We start from the raw sequence: 12,572 nt of genomic DNA, 5'->3' as shown, positions 1-12,572 counted from the left end.
TATCTGTTAAATGTATACAGAAATAAAAAAAGATGTAACATTAAGAGATAATAAACTGTGATACACTTAAGTAATCTGCCCGCATCTCGTGGTCGTGCGGTAGCGTTCTCGCTTCCCACGCCCGGCTTCCCGGGTTTGATTCCCGGTGGGGTCAGGGATTTTTTCTGCCTCGTGATGGCTGGGTGTTGTGTGCTGTCCTTAGGTTAGTTAGGTTTAAGTAGTTCTAAGTTCTAGGGGACTGATGACCATAGATGCTAAGTCCCATAGTGCTCAGAGCCATTTGAACCAACTTAAGTAATCTGTGCCAAAAAAAGTAATTCAATTCTAGAAATTTTAGATGGACAACAAATAATGCAAGGAGTGTAGGTCATAACACGCACTGTAGCTGAGGCATTCCATAAACAAAACTGAAATGATTGCTAAGCTTTCCAGATTTTATTCCTCAGAAGTAGTTAACAGGAACACAGACAGTTAGAATAACTTGGAAGATAATCTACTATTCTCTCGCACACATTTTCGTCTCAGTTACTGTCGCCCTGTAGTGTCCTTTGATTCTTATTGCTGCAGTTTGCTTTCTGTACCATTTGTAAATAACACTTTATTCCTTGTGTGTTGTCCTTTGTAACCTTAGAAATTGGAATTTAAAGTATCTGTAGAAATAATTGTTCTTCTGTTATATTGAGTAATGTTTTTGTTCCACCTGCTTTATGAAATTAAGATATACTGACAATTACTTCTAAAGTACATTCTTGAAATGACAGCAAGCTTACAAAGTTAATGTAGTTTTTGTGCTCTGCTGAGAATGGCAGTAGGATGTTAGTTCATCTTCATAATATACATTAGTTAGAATTATTGAGAGATATCAGGAGGACAGCCTGCATCTTTGCTTCAGAAGGAAACTTCATTGCTGGCCAGTACTCCCTTCACGAGCAAAATTTACAGTACCGATAATAGGGATAAAAGTACCAGAAACTATCTTAGCTTCCGCAACTACTCATCCTTTCTTCATGGCAGAAAGAGGGACTATTTGGGGAAAGTTAAAAAAGAAATGCAGGCCACACAAACACCAGGATCAGAGGGGCCCACTTGTTGTGAGGATGAGGGGAAACAAAGATCAAGAGGAAGGTGAGAGATAGTAGGAGGTCAGTAACTACTGTGTCAGATTCAGTCCTGAGATGATGACAGTGAAAAGTAAAAACAAACTAAGAGTACGAGAAATGATATGAATGGTGCCAGGGGTAGGTTAGGGTGAAAGGCGAGCTTGGATTGGGGGAGGAGAGATGAAATTGGCTTTGGAAAAAAAAAAGATATTTTAAGAAATATAAAATTACACAATTAAAAAATATACAATGGCAAAGGACAGTTATGCACCCAGATAGTTGTGCATATTGTTCGGGGAGGTGCGCTGGTCCCGGATCAAATCTGCCGAGCGAATTAATGATGATGGTCAGTGTGATAGCCAGCCTGAATCCTGAGTTAATAATGAGCATCAAAATGGGTACAGGGATTAGTGAACACAGAGTTGTCGTAGTGAGATTGAATATTGTAACCGCAAATCCTCCAAAATAAACGAAAAATATTCCTATGCAAAAAAGCAGATAAAAATTCATTTGACACCTTCCTGAGAGACAATCTCCACACCGTCCAAATTAACAATGTATGTGTAGACCAGATGTGACTTGAATTCAAAGAAATAGTATCGGCAGCAATTGAGAGATTTATACCAAATAAATTAACAAATGACGGAGCTGACCCTCCTTGGTACACAAAACGTGTCAGAACATTGCTGCAGAAACAACGAAACAAACAAGCCAAATTTAAACAGACACAAAATCCCTAAGATTGCCAAACTTTTACAGAAGCTCAAAATTCAGTGTACTTCAATGTGAGATGCATATAATAGTTTCCACAATGAAACTTTGTCTTGAAACCTGGCAGAAAATCGAAAGAGATCTGGTCATATGTGAAGAATGCTAGCTGCAAGATACAGTCAATGCCTTCTCTGTGCAATAGCAATGGAGATACTATCAAAGACAGTGCTGCCAAAGTAGAGTTACTAAACACAACTTTCTGAAATTCCTTCACTAAAGAAGACAAAGTAAATATTACAGAATTTGAATCAAGAACAGCTTTCGATGTGAGTGACATAGAAGTAAATATCCTCTGAGTAGTGAAGTAACTTAAATCACTTAATAAAAGTAAGTCTTCTGGTCCAGACTGTACACTAATTATCTTCCTTTCAGAGTATGCTGATGCAATAGCTTCATACTTAACAACCATATACAACCATTCACTCAACAAAAGATCCTTACCCAAAGACTGGAAAGTTACACAGGTCACACCAATATTCAAGGAAGGTAATCGGAGTAATCCATCAAATTACAGTCCCATATCGTTAACGTCGATATGCTGCAGGATTTTGGAACATATATTGTGTTCAAACATGAATTACCTTGAAGAAAACAGTCTGTTGACACACGGTCATTTAGAAAACACTGCTCTTGTGAAACACAACTACTCGCATGAAGTGCTGAGTGCTATTGACAAGGGATTTCAGATCGATTCCGTACTTCTGGATTTCCGGAAGGCTTTTGACATTGTACCACACAAGCGGCTAGTAGTAAAATTGCGTGCTTGTGGAATATCGTCTCAGTTATGTGACTGGATTTGTGATTTCCTGTCAGAGAGGTCACAGTCGTGGTAATTGGCGGATAGTCATTGAGTAAAACGGAAGTGATTTCTGCCATTCCCCAAGATAATTTTGTAGGCCCTTTGCTGTACCTTATCTATATAAAAGATTTGCGGAGACAATCTGAGGAGCCATCTTAGATTGTTTACAGATGACAGTGTCATTTATTGACTAATAAAGTTATGAGCAGATCAAAACAAATTCCAAAATGATTTAGAAAAGATATCTGTGTGGAGCAAAAATTGGCATTTGCCCTAAATAAACAAAAGTGTGAGGTTGTCCATATGAGTGCTAAAAGGAATCTGTTAAACTTTGGTCAAGTCTAAAGGCCATAAATTCAACTAAATACTTAGGAATTACAATTATGAACAACTTAAATTGGAAGGAACACACAGAAAATGTTGTGGGGAAGGGTAACCAAGGACTGCGTTTCATTGGCAGGACACTTAAAAAATGTAGCATGTCTACTAAGGAGACTGCCTAAACTATGCTTGTCCATTCTCATTTAGGATATTGCTGCACGGTGTGGGATCCTTACCAGATAGGATTGACAGATTACATTGAAAAAGTTCACAGAAGGGCAGCACGTTTTGTATTATTGCGAAATATGGGAGTGTGTGTCACTGAAATGATACAGGATTTCGGATGAACATAATTACATCAAAGGTGTTTTTCGTAATGGCAGAATCTTCTCACAAAATTTGAATAGTCATCTTTCTCCTCCAACTGCGAAAATATTTTGTTGACACTGACCTACATAGGGAGAAACGATCACCACGATAAAATAAGGGAAATCAGAGCTTGTATGAAAAGATATAGGTGTTTGTTCCTTTCACACGCTGTACGAGATTGGAATAATAGAGAATTGTGGAGGTGGTTCGATGAACCCTCTGCCAGGCACTTAAATGTGATTTGTATAGTATCCATGTATATGTAGATGAGAATGTTGTTTTTTTAAAGCTACTTCCATCTATGTTGCTACCACACTCCTGCCTCAGTAACATGTTTTGCAAGAATTTAGAAAGCTGTCGCTCACATTAATATGCCAGACAGTTGGAATACACACATTCCAACCTGGTGGTGCTGGGGGGGGGGGGGGGGGGGGGGGGATAAAGGTGTGGTGAAAGGATGAGCATCTGGTCACCCTTTAAATTAACAATGGCAAATGGTTAATAACCATGTCAACCCTGTGCCGATGTGGGATAGGGGCACAAGAAAAAGAATAATAGTAGGGGATAGTAGTTCTTCTGTGCCCGTTTGTGTGCTCTGCCAGTGTAGTAGTGGTCATTTCTACGTTAGTTGGAAAACATTTCTGTTTTTTATTTGCTCTGCCTGTGATACTGTAGGCTCTACCTTCGGTGGGGCTATGTTAGTGGGTAGTTTGTGGGTGCATGGGGCAGGGTATACGGTTTGCACAATTACAGAGGTAAGAACCTTCACAGAGGAATAGTGGTCTAGGTTTCTACTGGTGTGTTGGACTTAGCTGGTGTATAGGTGGAAGGAAATTGCTAATCCCTGTACACCATTAAAGTCATATGGTGACATGTACTGTTACGAGTTTGTTGGATTGTAACTCACTTGTATGCACTGAAGACAGCTGTAGCTGAAATCTGGATATGCAAGAGTAATAAAAAACAAGTGGGATTGCAACTGATTCCTGTGTTCCTATCCTTCCTGTCATATGTTGTAACACAGATGTTAAATAAGCTAGAAGGGTGAAAGTAGGCAACTGTTCATAATGTGAAAAGAGACAGTCCCACTCTGGGGATTGACATGAGGAAATCATAGCCTTGGCTGTGTAGTTTTTGAGACATGTAAAGTGTGGTTGACAAGGAAGATGTTTCAGGTACCAAATTAAATCTGGAAGGATGGTATGTGCGAGGGGTGTGGCGAAATTTATGTATTTATTTATTTTGTATGCTGCCTCTGTGTCAGTAGTTATTCTAAAATGTTGACAAGTATAGAACATTTTTCTTGCTCATGTTTTTAAGAATATAGGAGTATTCACTTGAAAATGGGTAACAGATGAAATCAAATGATCATGATGAAAGTGACAGTGATTGCATAACAGCCAAGCTGGAAAATTTAATTGTCCTTCAACGCCTTTTGGTTCGTTTTGTATGGGCAGAGACTTGGCTGTTGGCTTCAGTAAGGTGGAGGTCAACAATAGGGAAGATAGCTTTGCATTTTGAAAGCGTGAGGTGAGTTTGCATTGCTAAAAGTTATTAAGGAGTTGCAGAAAGTATAGAGCAGGTCTTCTTCGCCATGAGTCCTGACCTCAAACATGTTTACAATAAATCTGTACCAAGCCAAGTTGCCACACATCTGGGTTTCCAGGAGTGCCTCTTCCATTCAGCCCTTGAAAAGGTTGATGTATAATGAAGCCATTCTGGTTCACGTAGTAGTCTCCTTGATTCATATTTTACATTCAGAGGTGAAGGGGTTAGTTATAGTTAGGGTTGAAATGGGCTAGAGTGACAGTAAATTAAGTTTAAGGAAGGCCTTCAGGTAGCTTTTGGAAGAGGTTGCATTCTAGTGTGAGAGGCAAATGTAAATGGGATGGTTGGAATTGATGATGAGATGTACAGGGAAGTAGTATCTGTTTTTTCCTGTGGATGGAATGAATACTGATCAACAGTGGCTGTATTCATTGGTGGAGGTTGCTGGGATGGTTGTCCTTGTGACATGTAATATAAATAGTGATGTTTGACTAATCAGGCCAGTAAGGCAACTATGTGCACTGCATCAGAAAGCAAGGTTCTATAATCAATTTTTGACCAGTGCCAGGAGGTAGTCAATATAGACAAAAACCAGAAGCACCATTCAGTAGAGTTTATACAGCAGCTGGTGGTTACAGGAATTTATATCTACATGATTACTCTGCAGTTCACAATTAAGTGCCTGGCATAGGGTTCATTGAACCACCTTCAAGTTGTTTCTCTACTGCACTGCTCTGGACCAGCATGTGGGAAAAATGAACATTTGAGTCTTTCTGCCCAACCTCTGATTTCTCTTACTTTCCTATGATGATCAACTCTCCCTATGTAGGTAGTGCCAAAAAAATATTTTCACATTTGGGTAAGAAAGCTGGTGGTTGGAATTTCATGAGAAGGTCCTGTTGCAATGAAAAATGCCTTTGTCGTAATGACTGCCACCCCAATTTCCATATTTCATAGTCTTCTGGTTTTCCCCATAACATTATCTATATTATTATTCCAAGTTAAGTTATTCATAATCATAATCCCTCAGTATTAGCTGAATTCTGAGCCTTTAGATTGATGTGGTTTATCATGTTACTGAAATTTAGCAGATTCTTTTTAATACTCACGTGGATGACTTCACACTTTCATTATTTAGAGTCAATTGCCACTTTTTGTGTCGTACAGATACCTTGAGTGAATCATTTGGCAATAATTTGTTTTGATCATCTGTTGACTTTACTACACAGTAAATGACAGCATCATCTCCAAACAATCAAAGAGGTTGCTCAGATTGGCTCATAAATCATTTATGTATATCAGGAAAAGCAGAGGGCCTATAACATTTCCTTGGGGAATGCCAGATATCACTTCTGTTTTACTCAATGATATTAAATCAATTATTATGAACTGTGATCTTTCTGTCTGGAAATTATGAATCCAGATGCACAACTAAGATGATACTTGGTAGGCGTGCAGTTTGATTAGAAAATGATTGTGAGGATATGTCAAAAGTGGAAATCTAAAATCTGATAAGTATGGATTTGACATCTCCTGCCGAAAGCACTCATTACTTTTTGAAAGTAAATAGCTATTTTACAGAACAATATTTTCTGAACCCTTATCAACTATTAGTCAATAAATAATTTTCTCCAAGGTAATTCATAATGTTAGACCACAGTATTATTTCCAAAATCTTACCGCAAATTGATATTAGTGTTATGGGTCTGTAATTATCTGGATTAATCCTGTTTTCTTCCTCGAGTATTGGTCTGACGTGTGGGGCTTTCCAGTCTTTAGATATGGATATTTTGATGAGTGAGTGGTTGTATAAGATGACAAACTATGGAGCTATTTTATCAGCATACTCTGAAAGGAACCTAACTGGAGTACAGTGTGGATCAGTCCTTGCCTTTATTAAGTGATTTAAGGTGCTTCACTGAACCAAGTATATCTACATCTAAGTTTCATGGGTTTGCAATTGTTCTTGATCTGAATTCTGAAATATTTACTTTGTGTTCATTGGTGGAGGAATTCTAGAAGACTGTTTAATAATCCTACTTTAGCGGCACTATCATCAGTAACATCACCATTGCTAATGTGCAGTGAAGGTATTAAGTATCCTTCCACTGGTGTACATTACAGATTGTCTTTGGATTTTCTGCAATATTTTGAGACAAAGTTTCATTGTGGAAACTGTTAAGAGCATGTCGTGTGGAAGTTTGCACTGAATTTAGAGCTCCTGTAAAACTTTGCCGAACTTGAGGATTTTGTGTTCCTTTAAATTTAGCATTTTTTTGTCGGAGTTTCTGCGACAGTGTTCCGACCTGTTTTATGTACCATTGGCAATCAGAACCATCTCTTATTAATAAATTTGGTATGTGTCTCTCAATGGCTGTCAATATTGTTTCTTTGAATTTAAGCCATGTACGCTCTGTGCTTACATAGCCAGATTGAAAAGGCTGGAGACTGTCTCTCAGGAAGAGGTCAAGTGAATTTTTATCTGCTTTTTTAAACAGCTATATTTTGCATTTAATTTTGCTGGATTTGAATGTTACGGTATTCAGTCTTGCTACAATGACCTTGTGGTCGCTAATCCCTGTATCCGTCATGATGCTTCCTGTTTGGTTGCAATTATTTGTTGCTTGGACGCCAAGTATGTTCTCGCAACTGTTCAAATTTGTTGTTCCCTGAGCTAATTGTTCAAAATAATTTCCAGAGACAGCATTCAATAAGATTTTGGGTGAATGAATTACTTTTATTGTTTTTAGGTATTCGGGGAATGAGGTATAAGGTAAGTGTCTGTGGATCAGAATGGGTAAGGAGTTTTATGGGAGTATTGTGTGTGGCCTTAAGGTTTAAAATATTTTATGCATATCACTTTGGATGGAAGGAATGTGGTCATTAATTCTTTCAGACTTTAATTGTTTCCGTAGTAAGGAAACTTTTTTAAATAATGATGTTAGAAACATGAATTATACAAATACACCATTTGATCAAAAGTATCCGGAGCCCCCCCCCCCCCCCCCCCCTAAAAAAAAATCATTTGACATCGTGAGAGAGCAGAATAGGGCACTCCGCGGAACTCACGGACTTCGAATGGGGTCATGTGATAGGGTGTCACTTGTGCCATACGTCTATACACGAGATTTTCACACTCCTGAACATTCATAGGTCCACTGTTTGTGATGTGATAGTGAAGTGGAAACGAAAAGGGACACATACAGCACAAAAATGTACAGGCCAACCTCATTTGTTGATTGACAAAGGCTGCCGACAATTGAAGAGGGTCGTAATGTGTAACAGGCAGACAGACATCTATCCAGGCCATCACACAGGAATTCCAAACTGCATCAAGATCCACTACACGTACTATGACAGGCGGGAGGTGATAAAACTGAGATTTCATGGTAGAGCGGCTGCTCATAAACCACACATTACGCCAGTAAATGCCAAATGATGCCATGCTTGGTGTAAGGAGCGTAAACATTGGACGATTGAACAGTGGAAAAACGTTGCGTGGAGTGATGAATCAAGGTACATAGTGTGGCGATCCGCTGGTAGGGTGTGGGCAAATGCCCAGTAAACATCGTCTGTCAGCGTGTGTAGTGCCATCACTAAAATTCAGAGGTGTTGTTGTTTTGGTGTGCTCGTTCTTTTCATGGAGGGGGCTTGCACCCCTTGTTGTTTTGCGTGGCACTATCACACCAAATGCCTACATTGATGTTTTAAGCATCTTCTTGCTTCCCACTGTTGAAGAGCAACTCTGGGATGGCGATTGCATGTTTCAACATGAAAGAGCATGTGTTCATAATGCACAGCCTGTGGCGGAGTGGTTACATGACAATAACATCCCTGTAATGGACTGACCTGCACAGAGTCCTGACCTGAATCCTACAGAACACCATTGGGATGTTTTGGAACACTGACTTCGTGCCAGGCCTCACTGACTGACATCGATACCTCTCCTCAGTGCAGCACTCCGTGAAGAATGGACTGTCATGCCCCAAGAAATCTTGCAGCACCTGACTGAATGTATGCCTGCGAGAGCGGAAGCTGTCATCAAGGCTAAGCATGGGCTAACACCATATTGAATTCCAGCATTACCAATGGAGGGTGCCACAAACATGCAAGTCATTTTCAGCCAAGCCAGGTGTCGGGATACCTTTGATCACATAGTGAATATGCACCAGTTTCCTAAATATGCTGCTTTGTACTCAGATACGTGCACTGGATCTCAATGAACACAGAAATCACTTCAGACCAAAAGACTTTATTACATAGTGCAGCTAGATGTGAACTCCTACACACACAATAGATGTAAAATTATCTGTTTTTAGTAAGTAACAAAATGATTCCACAAATTATATTCGTAATGTTCTACAATCTCTGGTTAACAGTAGTTGTGTATTTATTTTGTTTTTTGTACTATCCCAGCATTTACTTTCTCAGTTTCTCCTTTGCTAATAAAATTTAAACCACGAACAACTGTCAATCAATCTATTTTGTCAGTGTTATGTCATCCATGCTGCAAATTTCTTCTGAAAATCCTCTTCCCTTTTTCAGTGCCTCCTTGTCTGGCATTAGAGGAGGGTTAGCAAAACAGTTCCAGCAGCATAAATGTTTTCTTGTTTCAGTGCTCGGAGAAGCTTGTATGAAGAAAAAGTATCAAAATTCTGTATTTCTCTTTTTACTCTCTGGGCCAACTGAAAAGCTGCTGTTGGTCCTTGTCCAAGTGCCTTCAGTGAAGATTCCTGAAATTCAGTTGTTCCCTGAAAAAGAAAAAAATCATAAGCTTGTCCACTGTTACCACGTAACCTGTACATTTGATACATCGTGCAGTTGCTTGCCCCGGCCCCTTGCTCCATTTCACAGAGAGAGATGCCTTGTAAAGGGGATCATTGCCTCATCAACTGCTAATTCTTCCTCCACAAGTAACTGCAAACATCTGTTATGGAGAGTAGTTCAAATTTGGTCTGAGTTGAAATAATCTGCTTCTTGACATGCTATCTAAGAATAATTCCAGTTTCATTGTCATGTCCCAGTACATTTAAACTCTGAGAAATTTTGGAGTTACCATAATTATATGAAACCGAAACAGTGTTGTGTGCTCAGCTAGTGCCATTTGATTGAAATTGTCAATCTTACCACTTTGCAATGCATATATGTTTGCCATATCAACCATGGTGCTGGAGAGGTCATTGGGAGTGTACTTACTTCAATAAGCTGAAAGAGAAAGTAACTCCTGCTCTTCAGTATGTTGATTCCATTCAGAATATGAATCCAGTATAGATATTGGATGATGGCGCCACTTGATGTCCTTTGTTTCTAATAAAATGTATTTTGTATCATTAATTTCATTGTTGGCAACTACGGTATATTACTTTCTTGAATATTGCTGTCACTGTCACCAGTGACGTTACACACAACTTTCATCTCTGTTTACTTTATCAGCCCCCACTCTCACCTTTTTCTCTCAAAATACAGGAGGATTCTAAACAAAACTGAATCTCCCTCTTACAATAAGTCAGAATCTGACATCTTCCCATTGATCAGCATGTCTAAAGAGGCGTCTGCATCTTGCTTATTTGAAACACTGTTACTTTGACTTGAGGAACAGAACTTAAAAATCAAAAGGTCACAAATAATTTTCTTAGTAGCAGTACTTTTCTGTATGTAATATTATACAGTAGGCTTAACCATGTTGTCGATAACTACATCTTGAATACTATACTAATTGCAACTAATTATAAAAATTATTAGTAATAAAAACTGACATGTCTGTTTTGAAAAAATCCCAATCAAAACTCATAAAAATTGTTTAGCTAACAAAGTTAAAAAAAAAGGTAAAGTAAGAACAAAGTTCTAGGTTGTATCATATACTGTGCGTGAGACCTCATGGTTACAATTGTGAACACTGAAAAATGTGATGTCTTTTTAAGTGCTTAAGTAATTAATTTTGAAATGTTTGTTGTTGCAGTAAATAAACTTTTAAATCAGTAAGTCCAACAAAATAACCGTAACAAAATTCAACTATATAGAGGAATATAACTGACCAACCATTTCTGTATTCTGATGGTCACAAGCTTCTGCACAGTGCTACATTCAGTTGTGTGTTTTTAAATGCATGGTAGTAGGCAGCACTTCCACAGTGTGAAAAGATTGAACGTTACAAGTTGTGTGTGGGCAAAATACCTCTGTTGCAGCTGAGACACAGTAAAAATTAATGTACACAATTGCAGCCAATGAGTCTGAAACAATTAAGAATGGTTGTGTGTGACAAGATGCCAGAGAGCTGATGATGCCCTTCTGCCACATAATTCTCACAAGCATGTACCACAGTAATGGAGCCTTTGTCTGCAGGGAGGATGTTAGAGCTATTTATCTCCAGGTCACTCTCTTGTCTTTGATGTCTGTTATATTTTATATTCTTCATTCTATTCATATTTTTCAGTGGTGTTCGTCCTTTTGGTGTGTCCCTTCTGATTTGTGGCTGGGATGAAAACCGTCCGTACCTCTTCCAGTGTGACCCCTCAGGAGCATATTTTGCTTGGAAAGCAACGGCAATGGGAAAGAATTTTATTAATGGGAAAACATTCCTTGAAAAGAGGTAAGCTTTTTACTAATGTAACAAAGAAATGCAATTCATAATGACTGCCATCATCTAAGTGGGAACACAATTTGGCAAGTTTGCTCTTAAAAGCTAGAACTTTGCACTGAGTCACAACTCTTTGTAGCACATATGACAGACATGTATTTCACAGTCTGTAATTTTCATTATCGCTGTATTAAGAGAGAGTTCCTATTTTACTTTTATCAGTACAGTTATGAAAGTTATGCAGGGCTACACATTGTATTCAGCAATTTATTCGTTTGTCAGTGTTTTCTCGTTGGAGCAGTTATTTGGAAGATTAAGGTCACCTCCTCTGTCATGTCATTTTCTATTCATTTAGTTTTATGTTGTAGGTTCTATAATCTTTTGCTCAATTGGTTTTCCACAATAGTATTTACTACCAAAATTTTCTAGAAAGAAGTAAACGTGAAAACATATTTTGTATTTTAGATACAGTGAAGACCTCGAACTTGATGATGCAGTCCACACTGCTATATTAACACTGAAGGAAGGATTTGAAGGACAGATGACAGCTGATAACATTGAAGTTGGAATTTGTGACGCTGAGGGATTTAGGCGGCTTGATCCATCAACTATTAAGGATTATCTTGCAAATATCCCATAATTTTATGGAACAATAAGTTGTTGAATGTGTTGTGTGAAAATGTTACGGTGGGATGTGCCCTATTGTCATAATAAAACACTTTTATACAAGTGATTTTGTGGTCTTTGGATATGAACTCCTTGTTGTTTATAGTATGTGCAACCATTACAATGTGATACGAATGCAAAGTGTGTTTATGGTAAGTATTTATAAATACAAATTATATATTAAAAGTAACAATTTTCAGGAATTGTTAAGCCTTTCAGAACAGACCCTCTAGTTAGTTTATATTACTGCCATTCGCTTCATAAGAGCATTAAGTGTTAAGAATTGTTGCTGGGAACATACCATTACTTGAAGAAAATGTGTAAACTAGAACAAATACAGATGCGCTGGCTGTATTAGGATGTTAGTGAGGGACATAGTCTTCAGTGACACAATGAACTCCAGTTCAGTTGTAGTAGTTTT

At 38.3% G+C, this 12,572-nt stretch overlaps 1 protein-coding gene across 1 annotated transcript in view; it reads left to right on the top strand.

Annotated features, from left to right (window-relative positions):
• LOC124550592 (proteasome subunit alpha type-2) overlaps positions 1-12,218 on the top strand; it is a 31,935-nt gene extending 19,717 nt beyond the window's left edge. Inside the window, exons 5-6 of the mRNA XM_047125323.1 lie at positions 11,342-11,497; positions 11,951-12,218. Coding sequence (XP_046981279.1) covers positions 11,342-11,497; positions 11,951-12,125 — 331 coding nt within the window. The 3' untranslated portion in view covers positions 12,126-12,218. The remainder of the gene's footprint in view (positions 1-11,341; positions 11,498-11,950) is intronic.
• Positions 12,219-12,572: the final 354 nt, after the last annotated feature.

Source organism: Schistocerca americana, chromosome 1 (assembly GCF_021461395.2).
Source record: "Schistocerca americana isolate TAMUIC-IGC-003095 chromosome 1, iqSchAmer2.1, whole genome shotgun sequence".
NCBI lineage: Eukaryota > Metazoa > Arthropoda > Insecta > Orthoptera > Acrididae > Schistocerca > Schistocerca americana.
This window is presented reverse-complemented; position numbering and strand designations above follow the sequence as displayed.